The sequence below is a fragment of the Cyprinus carpio genome, chromosome A5, assembly GCF_018340385.1.
Source record: "Cyprinus carpio isolate SPL01 chromosome A5, ASM1834038v1, whole genome shotgun sequence".
Classification (NCBI taxonomy): Eukaryota; Metazoa; Chordata; class Actinopteri; order Cypriniformes; family Cyprinidae; genus Cyprinus; species Cyprinus carpio.
Genome location: NC_056576.1, coordinates 23,597,765 through 23,620,412, shown reverse-complemented (window position 1 = coordinate 23,620,412; position 22,648 = coordinate 23,597,765). Strand labels below are relative to the sequence as shown.

Sequence of the window (22,648 nt, the reverse complement as noted above, 5' to 3'; positions counted from 1 at the left end):
GAATAAACTTTCTGCCAATCCTTCAGTGTTCAGAAAAATCATAGTTTGTTGATGCAAAGCACACAGTCTAGACGCAGAAGTCGCAAGCCAGGCATGTTCTGGCGGCACACCTCTTCTGAAAAAGTCTTTTGCATCTGGATGACTTGTGGAAAGTGGAGACAAGTCAAGAATGTAATTATGAATGCAAAATGAGAAAGCACTTTGAGGAAGCGCTCAAATCTTTCCTGTTCCTGTGGTAGCAGCAGTATACAGGCAGTTAAAGGGGGATGCCACATCCTGAACATGAAAGAATTAAAATGAGTGATCCAGGTGATGCATCCCATCAAAACATTGTAAATTACTGCACAAAATAGCATCAAAACAAATATTATTGACTTGATCTACATTGTAGTGAGGTTGAGATATACAAAACACATTAAGAAGAAGAGTTATTTACGCAATACTGTATTACATAATTATGCAGGAATCATAAAAAGAATGTTATCTAAATATCAATTAAATATAAACCACATTCATTTCATAATAAAACAATAAACAAGTTAAATAAGCAAATAAACAAGCAAACTAAATTCTAGTGTATTTCCTGCTGCTGGTGTTAAATGATTATGCTGGCTTGAGAAAGCCAATATATTGTTACAATATTTAAACGTATTATTATTATTCTGAGACTGTATTTTTTTGACTGTAACTCCTCCTAAAGCTTTAATGTAACAAGCACCGAGCTCGGCACAGACCTTATGAAGCATTGACTTTTTGAACTTCTTTTTAACTCCAAATTAATTTGTTTAAATGATTTTAAACCCCAAATTGTGTTTTTTTTTTTTTTTTTTTTTTTTTTTTTTTTTGCATCTTCTTGTGCTTGCCCGGACAAATACATTCAAAATTGTACACATTAAAGATTGTGTCTTGACGAGTATCCTTAAAAACAGTCGGTTATGTCTCAAGTGAAAAGAAAGAGTTGAGAAAGAAATCGGATGTGTATCAATAAATTAGATTTGTGCATTTTGTCTTAAAGTGTCTGCAGCCTTATTTACAAGTTGCTGTCTGTCTTTGATATTAATCCAACAAAAGAAAAAAGAGAGAGAGAGAGAAAATCACTGAAAAAAATTTGGTTACTTTAACAAGGATTACTCTATATTTAATGAAGAATATGCAATTTTATTTTACATTTATGCAATTTCCGTACCTAAACTCCTACAAACTATTGTGCTACTGCTTATACTTTGTTTATTTGTCCTTGTTGCTGATTTGATCCAGAATTATGAAATTTAGCTGATTTGGCTCTTTTGACTTAAGTTGTTCATTCAGGCTTTCTCAAGCCAGCATCAAAGTTTGATCACAAACTTTAGCCTCTAGTTTCAGTTTGTAGTCTTAATTTTCTCATTGATGTTTGTCTGTATTTTTGCACTAACATCTGAACCACCAGATCAAACTGAAATTGAATAAAATTACTACAACTTATAAGTCTTGTAAGGCAATCACTTTCTATGACAAGTTGTCATTGAGCAGCCTTGAACTTGAAGCGTGACTCAAACTGTTGCAGTACACCCACAACTATTGACGTATTATTCCTAAGCGCCTGAACAATGATGCAAAAATTGTGGTACACTTAAAAGCACTGACTCACTGTTCCAGAGTTAGAAACCTTTCAGTCCCCTGATGGGGTCATGTAAAACTAAATCTAACAATAATTAATCCAATCAGACTGAACTTCCTAGTTAATCACAATAACAGCTCTCGAATTAAATGCTAGAGAAACAATTACCTGAACAACAATTCCCGACAAGATATGTCATTTAACTTTTTACTTCTCATAAAGTAATCAGGATCGATTTGTGGTATTGTTGGGGTTCTCAATGGGGAACAAACCATTGTAAGCACCTTTCATTGCAACAGATGAATGAAACCTGAAAAAGGGCTAGGTATAAAGAGCACTAATGTGTGTCAGTCGTCACAAATGACCACTTGAGGACCACACCTGATAATACTTAGGATCACAGCTAGTTCAATCAGTGCCACCAAATAAGACTAAATTCCAAAATACATAACTGGCTGATGCACAGTATCAGTGATTTAATCAAGATAGCTAGCAAATCTGTGGCATTTGGTTAAATTGAGTCAGAGGAAAATGAATGAAGTCCTTAACACTGCATGACAAGTACATGCAAAGTAACTAAAATGTTGCTTTAAAAAAAGAGCATGATCAAGTTTGAACATGTTATTTTTATATTTTATATATATATATATATATATATATATATATATATATTTAATAATTTATATAATACAAATTAATTATATAATAATGAGTAAAAATTTCCAACAAACCTATAAAAACATAAAAACAAGAAGATTCTTATCCTCTTACTGTTACAGAGATGTTTTAACCTGTGTTTGGCAAGATCTGCAGGAGGATGATACTGACTGTTACAGAGATGTTTTTAACCTGCTCTAACTGAGTTAATTACTACTTATACCAAGGCCAAAAAAATAGCTCAAAAAAAAATAAAACAGAATCTGGTGTAATATATATACAGAAATGTAATAAGTGAGGATAACAATTATTATTACCACTAACAATAATACAATAAAAATACAAACCAAATTATTCTCAATATCTAAAATAACAAGCAACCTGCTAAAAAGTCTTGACAATTACAAGCCTGCTGCTTCGCAATATCTTATTTAATGGGCAACGTGTTCTAAAGCTTTACGTTTTCTTGAAATTATTGGTGAGGTTCATATAAGAGCCCATATATGCTTCAGAGGAGTTGATCCATACTAAATTCAAAATGCTTGTGTGTATTTGTCATGAAACTGCACAGGTACATGAAGGTTTAGGATCCAGATGCAGTATTTAGTGATGGGATGATTGATACCAAGGCTCCTATGCTCTGACACAGTTTTCAAAGTAATATTGTATCACACATTGTGCTGATGCTTTTATCAAAATGACAACACCACGTGATTGATGATGTTTGAAGCTTCGAACAACATACAGTATCGGAAGGTCTAGACATCTGGTTTGAAATATTCTGTGCTTCACATGACTTTTGTGTTTGACTTTACATTGACTTAGTTGTGTGTGTACACTTATTTGGGATTCAGTAGAATAGATTAGAATAACCTCAACACCAGGCAGAGATTTAGGAACCACAAAAAAACAGCCCAGCAAACTTATGTGGAATTTGCCCGTGAAAAGGGAATTTTATTTGATAAATGGTTAACAGCAAGCAAGGTACTCGATTTTAATTAATTGAAAGATCTGATAATGTTGGAAGAATTTCACCATTGTGTACCTGATCGAGTGGTGACATATTTGAATGAACAGAAATTTACGTCCTTGTCACAAGCTGCAGTTCTTGCTGATGAGATTGTGTTGACACACAAGAGTGTGTTTAGTCCGGCTCGATCAGAAAAAAATTGGAGCTCATTTTCTGGTCAGAGTAAAAGTTCCTGTGTTAAACTTAGTTCCTCTCCACCAAAAGAAATTAGAGAGTGTTTTTATTGTCATAAATGAGGGCATGTGATTGCATTACCCTAAAAAACAAACAAACGCCAAGTCAACCAAAGCCAGTTGGTTTTGTGAAAAATGTGAGTGAACGTTTAAGTAATGCATCGTTTTGTGAAGAGAGCGATGTGAATTTTACCCCATTTGTAATGAAAGGGTTTATCTCTTTAAATGGTTTTGTCTGGAAAACCTAACTGTAATGCATATTTGGATGATTTGTTATTGTATTCATCTGAATGGTCAGAGCATCTGATGTTACTCAAGACTGTGTTTGAACGTCTAGTTGGGGCTTATCTAACGGTGAACTTGGCGACATGTGAGTATGGTAAAGCGACAATCACCTACCTCGGAAAGGCGGGTCAAGGCCAAATTCGACCTGTCAGTGCCAAAGTGACAGCTGTAGCAGACTATTCGGTTCACATTACGTGCCGTGAATTGCGCAGATTTTTAGGGTTGGCTGGATATTACCGCAGTTTTTGTCGTAATTTTTCTGTTATTGTGCAGCTCCCTACGAACTTGCTGAGTCCTAAGAAAACATGGAAATGGATGGAAAATTGTCGGCATGCTTTTGATGACATTAAGACACCGCTTACTAATGCTCCAGTTCTGGTCTCCCCAGATTTCTCCCAGTCATTTAAATTGGAGATTGATGCTAGTGCTACAGGTTCGGGGGCTGTACTTTTACAGGAGGACGATAGAGGGTTAAATCATCCGGTCTGTTACTTTTCTAGGAAGTTCAATAAACATCAACTGAACTATTCCACAATAGAAAAGGAAACTCTAGCACTTGTTTTTGCTTTGCAATTTTTTGAAGTATACTTGGGTTCTTCTTCTTCGTCTGTGACTGTTTTTATTGACCACAATCCTTTGGTGTTTCTGTCTCAAATGTACTATCACAACCAACGACTCATGCACTGGGCGTTGATTGTGCAGAGTTACAACTTAGAAATTAGACATAAAAAAGGGTCAGATAATGTGGTAATTGACAGTCTTTCAAGAATCTAAATATAACTTGTTTCATCTGTTTCGGTTTTTTTTTCCATAAGGTCCTATGTGTATTTATGTATTTTTTTTATTTTTATATTAATGTTGTTCTACAGTATGTTTAAAAAAAAAGTAAAAATTATGGGGGGAAGAGTGTTATGATCTGTTATGTTTGTATATTTATTTGTTTGTGTTTTCCACTAGATCTTGATTGGTCTCCCTTTCTGTCACTCATTATGGGTTCCACTGTCTCCGTTGACGCCTCCCCACCGGAAATATAAAAGGCGACTTCGCATCTGTTTTCAAGAGAGCTGGGCTGGGCTGGGTTGTGTTTGTGCGCCTCTTTGAGATGTTTGTAGCCAGAAGTATGCTTGCTTTGTTACCTTCTATGTTGTTTATTTGTTTGATTATTTGTTTTACCCCTTGTATTTAGTTTTGTTATTTGATTTGAGCGTGGAGTGTGTCCCTGCTCTTTACTCACCTGTTGAGAAGAGAGCAGGATAAGATGTCACGTGACATACATCGTGCTTCACGTAGTTAACTTTGATGTATTAGTTCATTAGTTTAGGAGTGTTGCCACCCGCTGTAAGTTTTGGTTTGAGTAGTTAAGTTAGGGCATGCAAGTAGCACGCTGAAGATGTTGTTTTGATTTTTTTTATTTTGATTATTCTAGGTTCGATTTATTCTTCATTAGTTAGAAGAATTTGGTTTTAATTTGTTTCTTTGATTTGGCAACACTCGTGCTCTCTTCATTACTTCATTTGGTGAGTTTGTAAATCTCTAAGTACATATACCTTTTATTTTACTACAAATTTAAAACATATCCCTTTTTCCACTTTTTGATACATAAAAAAATAAATTTTGGTGTACTGGTTGGGGTTGAAATTAATAAATGTATCTTTCTCTGTTGGAACTTGCAGTGTTCTCCAAACTGAATGCACGTCACACCTCTATTGCATTTAATCATGTTCTATAGCTGGGGTCTCAGAGACCCCAAACAGCTCACCCAAAATATTTTTACAAATATAAGCCTACTCACGTCCATTACTAATTATAATCACACACTTGTATATTTTATATTATTGATCAATATGTGAATCTGTTGAGCATGACACTAGTTGGCACAGATTAAAAACTTTTTCAAACCATCCTCTGCTCTGTGATGTTTCATTAGATATGGTGGAGAAACCAAGTCTGACCACCAGATATCGCAAATGTGCACTGTGTTAAAAGCTTCGAGTAATGAACTGTTTTTCAGCACAATTTGATGAAAGCCACAAACAGTACAGAAAGCCTCAGTTTCCCATCACTAGCAGTATTTATAAAAGGGGTAATCCTAAATCAAAGTCCAAAAACAGGCAAAGGTCAAAACACAGTCAATCAGTCCTAACAATAGCAACAGGGCAAAAACTGGCAAGAGGTGATCGATAGACAGGCAGGGAAACAAAACCAAGAACCAAGACACAGGAGAACCAGGAAACAAGGATTAGAAGTGCAATATAGACACATACTAGACCATCAATGAATGACAGAGAGCTTATATAGGGTGAGCTAACAATGCTAATGAGACACAGGTGCAAACAATGAGTGCTGATGAGACTGGGCAGAGGATTATGGGGAAAGAAGTCCTTGATAGAGTGGCAGAAGTCTGGGATGGAGTGCCCTCTGGTGGCCATCAAGGGCACTCCAGCTGGTGATCGTGACAGTATTATGTAAGACCATTTTTTATTAGTTATAAAAGCCAACTGACATATGATCATAACCAGGCATCATATTCCTGAGCCTGTGGCTTATCCTGTGTCTGAATGTAAGAATCCTGGATTTCATCATCTGTAGTCACTTGTTAGCTTATAAGGTGAAAATGTGAACCTGACTGTTATGCATTACTTAGAGACTCACAGATCAATTCATCCCAAGTGATCCGATGGAGGTTGGGTGATCATTTTTAAATTTAGTGATTACCTCTATGTATTGGTTTTGCAAAACCACCACTTTTGTATTTTTATTTTACTTGAAATGACCTGACCTTCATTTCATCATCACCTAGTAAGACATTCTGTAAGACTATGAGCAGAATAACTCAATGTTGATCTTTATTAATAAATTAATTAAATGCACACCGTCTCAGAATCAGCCGTGAAGGGGATTAAATTAACTTTAATAAAACTTTTACAACAGTTTTGTATTTATTTAATTACTTCACATCAGAAAAGGTAAACCTGTTTCTAATTCTGCAAAGAACAACTACTATATCAGGGGGGGATTTTGCTCTTGTCTAGACTACCTCATTAGATGGGTCATCTAACCGAAATGTAGTCAACCAGACCACCATTAAAGCTTTTAAACCTTTCTCCATTAAAGTGGAAAACCAGACAGTTCCGTCTAGCGGATCCCACTGCCTGTTCAGGTCAACTGACAGATTAAAACAAAATGTCCTTTTCTACGGACAGGGTCAGAAAGATCAGTGATCAAAAGAGGAGAGAGATGATAGATGATATCAACCCATTGATTTAACAGGACCCAACAATACACAAAAAACAGCAGAAAAATTTGTTGTTCAAGATGACTCAAATCTTCTCCACATGGGGAATTGGTGGACCATCAAAATCATCATAAAAAAAGCATATAATAGCAACAAATCTCTGAAAATGTTTTATTTAATTTATTTTTCCCCCTGCAAACATTTCCTAGAGCACATAAAAAATGAACTGGTGGAACTTAGTCATTATGATGCACAATTTGTTAGAGACACTGATGGCTTTGGGGATTTTTAAGCTTCCATAAGTAAGGTGAAGAAAAAATTAACTACTATTATTTTTATTTTTGCATTTAAGAGTTAATGAATAATTCTTATATTACTATTAATTAAAAAAAATACAATACAGCTTAACTGAACTCAACTAAACTCAAAGCACATAACTGAGATACAAACCAAATCATAGGAAATGTAAACTGTCACACTCCTAATATACTAGGGTGACCAAACATGCCATTTTCCCAGGACACGTCCTGGCCAGGATTTCTATATTGCCTAAAATATCCAGGTTTTGGCTTTGGTTTCCTGTTTTCATACTTAATGATGGTAATGATCGTTTGACCAATAACATGCAGACATTGTACGTAATCAACCAATTGTTGTGCATGAGAAGCTGGGATCTACAGAGAATGGTCAAAGCGATGCAAATATGTGTACATATTAGTGTTAGACTTAAAGCAGGACTGAGCATACTGATCGGTGTATGACATCAAAGTATGACAGTACTTTGTCATGCAACAATTGGTCTGCGCAGCGCAAACAAAGCCAAAACATGGATATTTTAGGCAATATAGAAATCCTGGCCAGGACGTGTCCTGGGAAAATGGCACGTTTGGTCACCCTATAATATACACACACATACATAATAAACATGTACAGATATAAATACACACAAAAAAATTATAAACAATGAATATCGACTTTCTAGAGAGGGTTGTACTGTAGCGTGAGTAAAATATGGCTTCACTTCAGCACTTCAACACAACCACCCAGCACCGCACCCTCCCTTGAAGACTGTCTGATAGAACAGAAAATATTCTTCTGCATGTGCCAGTGGAATCACGTTTATCCACATCTGATTGAAAAAATAAAGGGATGTTTCAGACTTGGAATGAAATCCTGTCCACACCAGTCAAGATGCAGAGAGAAACAAAGACATTTCTGACCTGAAGTTTCCAAATTATAAATCTAACGCACAAGGAAAGAGTCAAATTCATGAATTTCCACATCCAACTCTTTTGGAAACAAATGACACAAACTAGCCTTGGTTTCTCAGGGAATATGAATGTCAAACACAGCAGATCCTTATGATTAATTACGTGTTTGAGGCAGTGGGTGCACGGGGTGGGAGAGAATCAGGGTCTGTAAACTGAACTGTTGAATAGTTGTTATGAGTTTTTTTTTTTTATTCTAGTATGAAAAGTAGACAACACATACTGTAAACAAACACATATTTTGACAAAAAGTTAGGACACAAAAGTCCCAAAAGTCAGAGCTTTAATGCAGTTTGACAGCACAGTTGCTTGTGTAGTATTGCTTTGTCACAAATTCAGTTGGTAAAAAACATCAGTTATAAATTTGGTTCACGGAAACCAGATGTGAGCTAATTCACTCCTGTTAGAGGAGCATTTCGTACAGTCATCTGGACTTTGTTTACACTTGGTATTAATATTCATCTTGGGTGATCCGTTCACAAATGGTCAGGAATGAATACAGGTGTAAACAGGGTCCAAAATGCTTAGTGATTTGATTAACCACATTCACAGAGAGTTGAAAATAGGCATGGGACGATAACCGGTTTCAAGCTATACCTCGGTTTTGAAAAGTCACGGTTTCAAAACCACAAAAATTATACCGTTCCAGCGGTACGCATAGTTTTTTTACGTGCCGTCAAAGACGGAAAGTGCAGGACTCCCTCAGTTGTGTGCAGCGAAGAGCGTAAAGAGTCGCACGATCCCCCCGGGTTGGTGTGAGCAGTCAGTGAGAGTCACCTGTCTGTGGTATGGCCAAAGGAGGTGAATCCCTGGAACTTTTTCCCCCGTCGAAAAAGTTGAAGTCTGCCCTATGGGAATTCTTTGGGTAATGTAGACTAAACCATTTTCCGTACACAATGATGTTCCGTACACAGATGACGTTTTAGCACCGATCGCTAAATGAATACTTCGAGGTCGTACATAAACTATATACATGTGTCATCTTCATTTCTTCCTCTTTTACCCCCGATCAAGACAGACCCACCCTCCGTTTGTTTCAGTGTTGAAATATATACTATTTGGCTTGCTACCGAGGCAGATAACATGGCTAATTAGGTTGGCTTGAGAAAGCCTTGTGTGTGTGTGTGTGTGTGTGTGTGTGTGTGACACACTCGCGCTCTCTCTTTCCTTATGTGTATGTGCACACATCCTTGTACCTCACCGCTCCAAACTTAATCCAGGAAAGGTGAACATTCCTGCATCATAACTTGGACTAAAAGAGGAATGTATAGAAAGTGAGCATATCTCAAAAACCCTTTTGAGCTGCAGGTTTAATGACTGCATTTTTAATATTTATTTAATTGAATTATTATTATTATTATTATTATTTTTATTTTTTTTACAGAAATTATGTTTTGATTTATGTTTTTGATTATTGAGCTGCAGGTTTAGGCTCACTTAAGTGACTGCATTTTTTTTCCATTTAGAAGGATTTTTTATTTTATTTTTTTACAGAAAATAATTTCTTTATGTTCTGATTATTGTTGAGCTGCAGGTTTAGGCTCACTTAAGAGACTGCACTTAATTTAATTAAGAATAATTTAATTATTTATTTTAATTATTTAGCCTGACATGCTTACTTTTCCAAAATGTTCTATATTTCTTAAAAATAAAATGTATTGTGTGACAACATCAACAGTCCACCAGCTCACCTGTCAATCAATCACTGTTAAAACAAATGCTGTGTCCAAAATCACATCCCCTTAGAGCAGCAGTTCTCAATTCCAGTCCTCGCGCCCCCCCAGCTCTGTATATTTTGCATTTCTCTCTTTGTTAACAAACCTAATTCAGATAATCAGCTCGTTAGAAGTGAGTTCGTACATGAACTGTGTTCCGATTGACATGGTCCCTACACAGTGTTCATTGCTCCCTGGTCCCTGAGCAGGGGACATCTGTTGACGTTTACTTCACTTCGGAACATTCATTTATGGATTTGCGCTGTGCAATGTCTTCACACACGGAAAAGTGTGACATCATATACCTCTGTAAATAAATACAAATTCACGTCTCGCACACTACAATGCACTTTGAATGGAACATATACGTTCGCTTTGAACTGGAATCATGGCGGAATATCTTGTGATGTCCACTTCGCAGGGCACTTAAATTCAAATAGAACAAACGTCTATAAAAGAAACATACAAAATGTGCAGAGTAGGGGGGCGCGAGAACTGGAATTGAGAACCGCTGCCTTAGAGTATGTGCTGTATTCAGTGAAGAAATTAAGTACTAAACCATTAGGAACAACTTTCTTGGATTTGATATATAAGTAAAAATCATCTAAGGGGTAATTAAATATGAAAAATCATGTAAAATGTATCATCTTTTAACTTAGAAGATAGTGATCAAACTTCATTTTCATAACCTTTCAAGTTCAGTGTTCATATATATACATTGTGTTGGGAGTAACGCATCACAAAAGTAACGACATTACTGTAGTATATTACTTTTGCTATAACACAGTAATATAACACATTACTAAAAAAAATTGGGTAATATTATCCACCTTTTCTTCAACGCAGAAGTAAGCCTATGGGCAAGACTTCCGGTTCATTAGCCGCTATAGGAAAATAACGAGAAGAACAACAATGTGCAGTAAATGGCAAAACCGTTTGCATTATAAACCAGTGTGTTCGTAATTAAGACAACACATTCAAATAATATGGTTAGACGCACCAATTTTCAATATCAAGCAGCAAAACGAGCGGTTCTTCACAGCTAAAAATAGCTGGACACAGATGAGACCAGAAGCCAGACCCATAGAATTTACAAATGGCCACACCCATTTTTACAGGAAGAAAAAGGTGGATACTCATTACAGTCTCGGTAATGCACATTACAACAACATATTTTAACTCAAAATTAAGTGGTAAATGTACCAACACTGCAAAATAGCACCAGAGAAATAATTCCGTGGGTAAAATAGTTTATCTGTTTCCTGTTGCTGGATTTCCATGGTTGAGATGACTGCAGAGACGGATTCTATATTTGTGTATATATTCTATATACTTTTCAGTCCATCAGAGAAAAGGACAAGAAGGTATAGTCAAGTGCAATCTATGTGCGACACCGAACAAACTCTCAACATCGAGAAATAGCACAAGTAACTGAAGAAACACCTGGACTGGTGCCACAAACACTAACCGAGAGAGCTGCAGGATTGAAAAAGAGAAAGAATGCAGCAGACGAGCACAGACAAGAAGCATAAAGTTTAACTAAAAATAACAAAATCTGTTTTTATTAAATCATAGTCTATATATAAAAGTAATGAATACGCAAAATATATTTGATTTAAAGGGTTAGTTCATCCAAAAATGAAAATTAAATTACTCACCCTCAAGTCATCCTAGGTGTACAGTATATGACTTTCTTCTTTCAGACAAATCCAGTTGGAGTTATATAAAAAATTGTATTTGATCTTTCAAGCTGTTTAATGGCAGTCAGCGGGTGTTGCAGTGCATCAGTCCAAAAGAAGTGAAATAAATAGCGCCCATCCATTAAAAAAGTGGCTCCGGTGGGTGAACAAAGGCCTCTTGTAGCGAATCGATGCGTTTTTGTAAGAAAAATATCCATATTCAAAACGTAATAATCACTTTAATGTAGCTTGCGCCAACAGTTGTACACAGAAGCAGCTCCGGGCTGATGACGTATTTGGGGTCAGCGTTGCGCATGCGCCGGTGAGTCTCGTGAAAACTAATTTCTGTTAACAGGAGTAATGGAAGCAAAGTTTCCTTACTTTAGCAAAGGAAAACCAGTCTCTTCTTGGCTTATATCAAAATCCTCCGACATTATTCTTTACAAATCCTCGTTTTGTACTTCTAATTCATGACCGTTGTTTTGTTTCGTTCTCTCCACTGCGCTTCCACGTTCGTCACTTCTGAGCGGCGCATGTGCAAACCTGACCTCATATATCATCCACCCGGGGCTGCTTTCGAGTACGACAGCATGAAACATCTTGAAAGATCAAAGACAATTTTTAATATAACTCCGAATGGATTCGCCTGAAAGAAGAAAGTCATATACACCTAGGATGACTTGAGGGTGAGTAATTTATGGGCTAATTTCCATTTTTGGGTGAACTAACCTTTTAAATAATTAAAAGATTAACAAAACGATATTGCAAACGTTGCAGCCTGTTCATTATCAGAATAAAATACAGTCAACCAAACATATAAATACACTAGATTAGATAAACCAGTTAATAAAAATAGTCCGCAGTACAGTCCATGCCGTTCAGCTTGAGCTCGGGCCAAGCATTTGTTCATGTGAAGAGGATGATTGATATATATATATATATATATATATATATATATATATATATATATATATATATATATATATATATATATATATATATATATATATATATATATATATCATAATCAGGAATGCCAGTATCTCAATACTTCAAATTCCATAAAAATATAATGTAGAACTTCCTGTTTCCGTCATGGAACCAACACATGATTAACGATGTTCTTTAACACTGTAAAGTTTTTCAATTGGATTGGTGTTTATTTTCTTTAGCACACTGTGTTCTCTGATCATACAGATTCAGTTCCAGCGAGTGAAGAACAAATTTATAGTCACCTGCGTTATGTATTATGTATGTTACGGTCAATGACAGATTGCAAGTTGAAGTCACTCAGGCTGCTATTTTCTCCTTCTTCTCTGAAAGCAATTATGTAGTCAAAACATCCGGTAGTGTGAGTTTTCCAGGTAATGCGTGTACTCCCTGGACTTCTGCGTCTTGTAAATACTTTTTTTGTAGTGAATTGTGAAGGTTAGTTTTTGACAGACATCAATGTCAGGATATTCAAATGATGTGGATTTTAAAATAGATGGATTGTTAGGTAATAATTATTTATTTCTTAACTGGCAAGTGATTGCCATGATTGATGCCCATGAGTGTGTTATGTCGATGTTTTTAGTTCTAATATTCCAACTGACAGCAAAGTTTTTGATGGATGTAATAACATGCATAAGGGGGAGCTATGTTCAGTTTTTGGGTAATTATAAAACACTTTGGAGTTTATTTTGTGGCTTAAATAAATTACATGCTACTCAGAGACTGGCATGTTTGGCTTGTCAAAAATGTTACATTCAGCTGTAGCAAACTTTTGATCATGTTGATTTTCTTCCAGGAAAGGAGTGTTCTTATTGTCTCTTATAACATAAAAATCTTTCATTTAAACCCATGAAAATAAAAATCCTGTTTTAAATAATAATGAAAAATCACTGCTTAAAACTGTTGCTCTGTTTTTACCTATTAGCAGATTTTGACGTATGGAAAATACAAACATACTACTCAGGTTATATTTTGCATGCTATATAGTAGCATATAGTATCAAATATATATTTGGATGTACAGTAGGAAAAGTTTTAAACTTTGGCAGTTCTTTAAAAGACAATAACTAGCTGATGGAAGCTTTGAAAACAATCATGTTTACTAAACCAAAAAATCATGAAAAATCAAAACATCATGTTTACAAAACCAGAGATCTTCCACCAAAATCTGATTAAGAATGTTACTACCCTATTGAAAAAAATACAAAAATGTACTTGAAACACATTTATTATGTGCTAAGTATACTAAAAATGCATTTATATATTCATGTGCCTTATAAAAATAACCTAACAAATAACAAACGTATTGTCTGCACACTGATATAACTGCTCCATAAGAAATATGGAAATATGGTTTCGACCATCAGTTTTTTTTACCTGGTGCACACAACAGTCTATCTCACCTTACTTCTTGTGATCAGATTCACATACTGTTTAAATTATTTGTTTAATCATTAACTGTGCATCTGCGCACATTTTCAGCACTCTCATTATAAAAGTCCATTTTCCACCAATTTCGGGCAATGAAGATTATAAAAAAGCCAAATATCATCCAATATACTGGTCGACCACTAGATCAGATCATCTGAAACAGATCTAGAAACTTGCAGGATGATGCCATCAGAACTGCAATGCACCTCTAAAATACTTCTGCATGTGAAACTATGACTGATTTCCTCGCAGTTGATAATATGATGTCTTCTTTATCCTAAGATCGGTTCTTCAGCCCAACATTTGAGCATTCATGCAGGAAACATTCATAAAACAAGAAACAGGGCAAAACATCTACACAGCCTGCTTTGTTGAGGTGTTATATCAACATATGACGCCCCTCTCTCTGCTCACTTCCTCCTTGGGCCCCAACAGCAGGAGGTTGGTGTCAACAAGGAATTCCATCCCATGAATATTTCCCTCCTGAAAACAAGTCACATACAGGGCCCTAGTGAGGCCTTTACAGGTCCAATGAGTCTTTTAAAGTTCACTGTGGCAATCTAAAAACAAGACGTCGCCAACATTATGCCATAAAATGATACCGGGCGGTGCTAATAACTAGCTTGCAACAACAAAGAATGTTCCCGCTGTTGCTGCCTTGCTTGGGAAATCCTATACACAACTTATCTTTAAAACTATTGATCAGAAACAAATAATATCGGTCACATTTCAGAGTAAAAATTATTTCAGGTGTTATAAACTGATATGTCCCATGTACAAAACATCTTAACTGCTGCTCCAAATATTAAACAGGTCCTGTGTGTCTGTAAACAGCATTTAGTGTGACGTGAATCAACTCACCACGGTCCAAAAAAGTTTTTCTATGGCAATGAGTTGTTAACGTCACAGTTAGCTACGTTCAAAGGTAATTTTAGCTTTAGACTTTGTGATGAAAGCTCAAATCCGGTTAGTTATGACAGATGGCAGTGGCACTTCTGAGAGAAGAATTAGAGTCAGTTGTGTAGCTGCTCAGTGGGCAGTGATGACCTGCTGATTATACATCATGACTCAGAGTTTGAAGGGTGTTTAGTCTCTGTAGCTCTCTGGGCAAGGTGACTGAGCCCTTGCAGTAAACCTCATGAGTCTGGATCATGTTCTTTTAACCACAGTTTCACAACACCACCTGCTACACAAAAACAGAGAACATCTTAAAACCCAGAATAGGTCTGAGAGAAGAATTTGGTTTGATTATAAATGCAATCATATGGCATGGTGCATAACAAAGTAATTATAAAGTTTAATTCATCCGCAGAGAGGAATGTTCTTAGCTTGCCCACCTTCATCTAACCATGTTCTCACATTAAGAGTTTAAGGGATAGTTCAAAAGGAAAATTAACTCATATACACCTAGGATGACTTGAGGGGGAGTAAATCATGGGGTAATTTTTATTTTTGGGTGAACTATCCCTTTAAGCAAACAATTTGTTTGTAAACGAATTGAGACATTTAGTATCGTTCATTTAATATTAAGCATGCAAGCTCTGCACAAAAGCTCCTCTACAAGACATCTGGATTATTCATGATGGCATGTAATGTTTGAAAGGTTTGTTTGAACGAAGATTCAACTGTCTGCAGCTTTTTATTATGAAGTTTAAGTGTACCGGTAAGCATTTCAAAAACTCCAAGAGAATATGAAGAGCTTCTGCCTCAGAAATGTGTGGAACAAGATACAAAATAAAACATTTAAATGCACAATCATCTAAATGTAAGGAGTGTGCGGGGCAAAAAGAGGTGAGGAAAAAGGAAGTATGAAATGAGACTACAAATGCCAGTGGCCCTCTCAGGGATCAAATCTGTCTCGGATATCCTGCTCTACTATTCCGCCTCTCTGCTTTGATGGGTCAACCATACTCTCTCTCTCTCTTTCTCTCTCTCTCTCTCTCTCTCTCATGCACACAGCATGTTTTAGTTTTGTATTTTTGACTTGTATGGTGACTTTACCATCTATATAGTGTTCAAACTGAGGGGTGCTGGTGAGGTCCTGGACTCTCTGAAGGAAGAGAGAAAAAATAAATTAAAATAAAAAAAAGTTCTGAATTTTAAAATTAATAATTAAAATATATTTATTTATTTACAGTGTTTCAAGCTTTTGTTTTCCTTAATTTGCAATAACACACACACACACAAAAAAAAAAAACTAAACAAGTAAAAAAAAAAAGAGTGGACAATTCAAACCTGGGACAGATGAAAACTAAGTCAGGCCATATCCCATTCAATGCGATTGGCAAGTATGTCAGAGTTAAGTGAGGATCGACGTGTGGTACTTGATCCCTCACTGTGACAGGACACACAGTATGCCTACAGCAAGAATAGACATGACACTGTGATTAAATAAAAGGCCTGTGGCAGAGCTCACTGCCTCTCTAAGCCAAACTCACGTGGCTCTGGAAGTGTTTGCAAACAACTAAAAGAGGTCAATCGCTCTCTGTGACTTCATCTTCTAAAAATAGACCAACACATGGCAAACTCCCCAGTAATGTGGTTTACGCTGATCAGATGGAACTGACCACATTTATGAGCTTAAACAAAAGAGGGGTCTGTGTGGTCTCTCGGTTGACCGCCAACTGAGTGAAGTTAACACCACATAGGACAAGATTTTCTTCATGCAGCATGCAGTCACACAGTACGTCACACGGGCTGTTGGTCAATATCAGATATCTGCTGACCGGTTGGCACACAAACCTATAGTCTAATAGACTATACAAATTGATAGGGAAAGTCAGTTGTGTTTTTTCATTTGTAGTTGTCTGTAAAATCGAATGCATGCTAAGCATTCCCACAGATATGCTTGTAATGTCCATCACATAACAATGCACACACTTGAGTATAATGTGATACTCGTTTCCATCATCAGCACCTACTTTCGAAAACCTCTCCAGCATATTTCCTCATGTCAAGAGTTGGCAACAGACTTGTCTGAAATACTTTGCAGGCTCCTTCTCTCATTGCCAATTGAGTTCTCACTACAACCACAATGCATGTCTCTTCAGTCGAGAAAGCAGTGAAACACAAGTAGAGAGCGGAGGTGGCTAGCCAAAACATCCCACACCGAACACAACCGCACTGGAGGAAGGCAGGTGTCACTTTCACATGGAACCAAATGACTAAATGCTTTTCCCTTTACTTAGGCCAGTTTCACAGAGCATGAATAAACAGCATATACTGTAAGCAAAACTGCAGCGCAACTTCAACAGCAGACCTGCTTTGACACTGACAAAAGCCAGAAATTATAAACGGTTATCAGGAGTGAGTTACCACACAGTAATCTACACCCCAAACCCAAGGTAGCTACAGTATAATCAGTGCTGATTAGATCTGTTTCTGCATGTGGAATTTGTATCAAGACTGACATGGGGGTCTTTTACAATTAATGGATCAACAGATCACTTCATTTGACGTTTTACATTCATAAAGGCTTATATTGTGATGATAAATAGGTTTACACTGTACTTTCAATGTATTTCAATGTCAGCGACAATCTTCTTGCATTTATGCTTCTGTTAAGCTAGCATTTTGATGCCACAGAACCCCGAATTTGATGTCTTTGTGAGTGGCTATATTTTATACACATAAACACCCATTTATACTGTAAAAATAGAAATATTATAAATATGTGTATAACATTATCTGGAAAATATTACCTTTCTATTAAATGTACCCAGCATGAAAGGAATTGATCAATTTAATAAAGTACTTTTGATTAGTCTCATGACTTCAGTTTTTGGAAAGCATATTGAAACTGTATTAATGCCAGATTTGGTGACAATTTAGATTTTTTATGTAACTTTACCGCAGACACAATAGCCCCCCCTTGCGGCCCCCTGTGCTACACTTGTATATGCAGTGTGAATGACTAAATAAATATCTGTTTTCCAGCCTTGAATTTTCCAATTGTGAGTCACATTTATCATATATCTGTAGATTCAGAAGCAGACATCCATTCGATTTGGTGATTTGCATCACAACAGCTCCTGTTGGAGGAGCCAAAAGGTAAAAGCAGGATTCATGTAAAATGTCTGCACCTTCAAGAACATACAAAATGCACTCGGTTTACAAAAATGATGGGAATCTGCTGGGATGAAGGTCATCCCTTCAGTCTGACCGGCTAAGAGGAGTCAGCAGCAGAGGGATTAACTTGCTTCAATCTGTGGTCTACATCTGATCAGAGGCTTGAACTCCTAACCAGATACCATCTTCACCCACTTGTTTACAATGGGCTGGATAACAGCGAGTCCTGCGCAGAAGACGATCCCTTGCCTTTCCTTAGCATTTAAAACGGGAACGTTTGACAAACCATACATTTCATTCTTTCTTTCTGTTCCACATGATTTAAGCACTTATTTGGTAGAATAAAATATCATAACATCAACAATCATCCACAAAATTATTTAAATAATCAAAAAAATCACCAAAATTAATAAAACTAATCCATAAATTTTTCCACTGTTGTGGACTTTAGTGGATAACCACTTCTGACACAATTCAAAAATGTCTTTATTGTTTATTTTAAATATGTAATCATTTATTATCTATTAATATTAATTATTGTTCCAACAATTCAGCCTACTAGCCTAGACCACCTGAAACTGATGTCACATTTAATGTTGCAAAATATGTAACCTTCTGTACACATGGTACTGTATGTACGTAGATTGATATTTTCCTGTCTCAGATGCATAACTACAGCACCAGACTGTCATACTTTTGTCCTTGTCTGGATTTAATACATACTTGGAAAACTTCAAGTGGCTCCTGCAGCTCAGTCATACTTCCTCCTGAGGAGAACAACCTCTACCAGGTTTTCTCAGTGTGTGGAAAGAGACTATTAGTCAGCCAGCCCACGTCACAGCATGTTTACATCGTCAGCTTTGGTTCTGGGATGCAGTAGGGAGGGGGAGCTCCCCACAACATCCTATCCCAGTCCTGGTCGCTCATCTTCCAAGGCCGACTATAAACAACAGCTCTTATTGCATGGCAACAGGACGCTCTCCAAAAAGCACGCTACCCAGCTCTCAGTCCAAACACTTCAGAGAGTGTGTACAAACAGAGGCCAGCAACCCTCAACAGCGGCAGATCACAGAGAAGACGGTCGGCCCTTAACATAGAGCTATATTTGGTGTGGAAAGTTACCATACCTCTGATACAGAGCGGGCAGTTGGTGAATCCTGGTGGTTGGCGAGAATGAGGAAAGGAAGGGTGCAAAGCTGAGGATGCTGCATGGCCAAATGGAGCTCAGACCGGGACGCCTCCATCTCTTCATCTGAAGCAGCACTGTTGAGGACAAACACCACACCTTGGGAACCTTGATAATATCGGCTCCAGTATTTCTTGATGGTTTCAGCTCCTACAGAGAGGGAAGCAGTAATGATGTACTATGTGACCGTTCATGTACGATCATAAGCAAGCAAAAATCAAAAGTGAAATATTTGCCCCCTTTCCATTTATGAGTGTGAATTTTAATTGAATTAGCTAAACCCAACAGGAAGATGAACTGAATTTTTAAATTCAAATTGGCAGGAAGAGGAAACAAAGAAACTGTAAATCAATGAAATTCAACACAGGTAAGGCATTCTGGGAAAAAATAAGTTTTTCCATAGGTGGTCTATCTATCTATCTACAGTACCTACCTACCTACCTACCTATCTCTTCGTGGCTTTTAAACCTAAAGTTTGCTTTTTCCCGTTTGCTACCTGAGGTTAAATTTAATTCAAACTGAGGAATTGAACTGGAGTTTAAAAGGCATTCTTACTTAAATTCTGAATGGCACACAATCCTGGTGTTAGGTTCACATTCATGGATTCAGTCTTGTACAAATCTGAAATTTCCAAGGAGATGTCATAGATCAGATCATGTAATAAAATGGTCCCCATTTCCTTACAGTATCTTTCCTTGTAGCTTCAGTCCATGATGTATATCATATTATGCTGTTACAGTGCTCCTCTTGATTTCAAATAAGTTTTAAAATCTTTCAAATTAATCCCTTAGGTTTTAGAGTGCTTACTTAGTTTATGAAAGAAAAAAGGAAATAAATCATCAAGCACTATTCTGTCACAATAATCATAAGACCACAAGTCAAGTCATGTAACTGTTGACAAATCCGGTGAGATCACGATGACGCAAGTTTGTCGAAAAAATGGTCTTCAAGTCTCAAAACAAAATTGTTTTGCGGAAACTGCAAGAAATAAATCACACTTGCCAGAAAAGAAGCATTTGGTTTGACTTGCCAGGCTAAACTAGTGTAAAATAACAGCACACAAGACTCCTGGGGAGATGTGAAACGGCAGTATGGTCATTTGCTCAGTGTTTTCTAACAGCCTGTTCGGAGATGCCAGTTTAGTTCAAATATCGCAAGGATTTGGTTCAGCCATCACACATGTCTGTGCAAAGAGATTATAGTAATTCAGCAAACAATTTATAAAATGTGCAAATGAATACAGTAGAGATGTACTAAATGAAATGAAATGTGTTTTTTTTTTTATTTATATAATGAAAGAAAATGGCACTTAATGATTAATTCTCAAGACATATCTTTGTCATCACAAGCATGACAAACATGTTCAAACCTGTTTGTTTCTGGAGGCATGTTATGCTCAACATCACAAAAATGTCTGCTTAATTTAACCACATCTATTTCAAAGAGACATAATGGAGTTAGAAATAGACCAACAGACAGAAAGACCAGGTTGAGCAGCTAGTTTCTCCAAAGAGTAAATGTATAGGCCTTTTCAGAATGTATTTGGGCTTCTACCAAGTCTCTTGGTTGCTGGTTCAAATGATTAGCAAATGTTTTAATGGTTTATAGTCTACATATGGTTATTTTTTAATGCTATAAAATAATGTGCATATCTTCACCATGCCACAGTAGTTGTTTTTATTACATGGCACTCTGGAACAATTCATTCAGATTTTGACATTCTGTGGTCAAATGCTTATGTACGTATAATAACTGCTAAACAGTTTTTGACTGTTGCCAGTCAACCGATTTCCATAGCTGTTCAAAGCAGCACTCCACAGCCTCTCACTTTCACATAATAAAATATATTCAATTTAAATGTCCATTTATTTATTTGGCAAATAGTGTAATAAATGGGATACTGTGCAATCAGACAATCAACATTGCAAAATGTAAACCTGTACAGGATGATCTGATCATCCCATCAGGGTTCATTTTGCGATAATGACGTCTGACTGTAGGTCACGCTTTAGGTGTAAGTTATCACAAAGTGAGTCATCCTCTAATCTCCCATCTTCATTTACACTACTGTTAAACATTTGGGGTGAGCAAGTTTTTTTTTTCTTTTTTAAGAAATGAATACTTTTATTCAGCAGGGATGCATAAAATTAATCTTGTTCAGAATCTTGAAAAAATGTTTCACACTTTAAAAAAAATTAAGCATAACTGTTTTCAATATCAATAATAATAATAATGTATATATGTTCTAGAGCTCTAAATCAGCATATTAGAATGATTTCTGAAGGATCTTGTGACACTTAATGGCTGCAGGAAATTCAGCTTTGCCATCACAGTAATACACTGCATTTTAAAATATATTAAAACAGAATACTGTTACATTTTACAATATTACAGTAATACTGTATTTTTGATCTATTCAGTGCAGCCATTGTTGCCAAGTCCATGGTTTTCCGGTTGAATTTGGCTACTTTAACTTTGTTGCCAATCCAATAACGTGGTATTAATCCCCTGGAATGCGAATTTTAGCTAAATTTACCAAGAAATGTGTATATTACCCCTCGAAAAGCGATTTTTAACTGGGGACCCCCTCGAAATGTGATTGGGCTAGTTTTGAGTTGTGACTGGGTGGGTTTTCTTTTGAAAACGTGGCAACCCTGAATGCAGCCTTTGTGAGACAAAAAGACTTCGTAGAAAAACATTAAAAAGTCTCACTGACCTCAAACATCGGTACAGTAGTGTATGTCAAGTACAGAAGAGCCTGTAACCTCATTTCAGACTTTCACCATCCAGATGTTTCACCACAGTCCAGCCACACCATTTACTGTTTCCCTTAACACACTCAGAATAACAGCTAGGAGGTAAACTCAAACTGACTCCAATGTGGCAGCTGCGAAATTTAATGCCAGTTGTCTACAGGCTCAGACAGCATCAGAGGATATTTTTTTATTTATTTCTGCACTAATTTTGGGGCAAATCAGTTGAATTCTTCTGAATAGATTTAAACATGGAAAAACATTAAACAAAGCTGTACTATACTATTACTGCTAGATTAAAGCAAAATCAAATTAGCCGAAAAGCATAATAAACATACAAGGATCAGGGGGTATGTAAAACTTGTGGAAATTCTGTATGGTTACATCAGTGATCAGTGGAGCACATCTCATACCCATCTATCATCATACTGACATCTTCTGCCATCTGTTGGTCAGTGGCCCTGTCAGGAAGTCAAATGTTAAATTGCTGGAAAAACATAGGCAGAAAGTCACTGATGTTTCTGTACGCCATCCCAAGACATCATTCAAAACACATTCTGGTTTTGTTCAGACAGAATA

At 36.6% G+C, this 22,648-nt stretch overlaps 1 protein-coding gene across 6 annotated transcripts in view; it reads right to left on the bottom strand.

Moving 5' to 3' along the window:
• LOC109104519 (ADP-ribosylation factor-like protein 15) overlaps nucleotides 1-22,648 on the bottom strand; it is a 121,849-nt gene that overhangs the window by 49,323 nt on the left and 49,878 nt on the right. For 3 of the 6 annotated variants that reach the window (XM_042756585.1, XM_042756589.1, XM_042756588.1), the window contains 2 exons: nucleotides 19,872-19,937; nucleotides 19,258-19,466 (listed from right to left, as the gene is read on the bottom strand). In XM_042756585.1, coding sequence (XP_042612519.1) covers nucleotides 19,258-19,466; nucleotides 19,872-19,937 — 275 coding nt within the window. Of the gene's footprint in view, nucleotides 1-13,824; nucleotides 15,249-16,063; nucleotides 16,113-16,297; nucleotides 16,421-19,257; nucleotides 19,467-19,871; nucleotides 19,938-22,648 lie in introns of those variants that run through there. The other 3 variants (XR_006160075.1, XM_042756586.1, XM_042756587.1) reach the window with 3 other exon arrangements.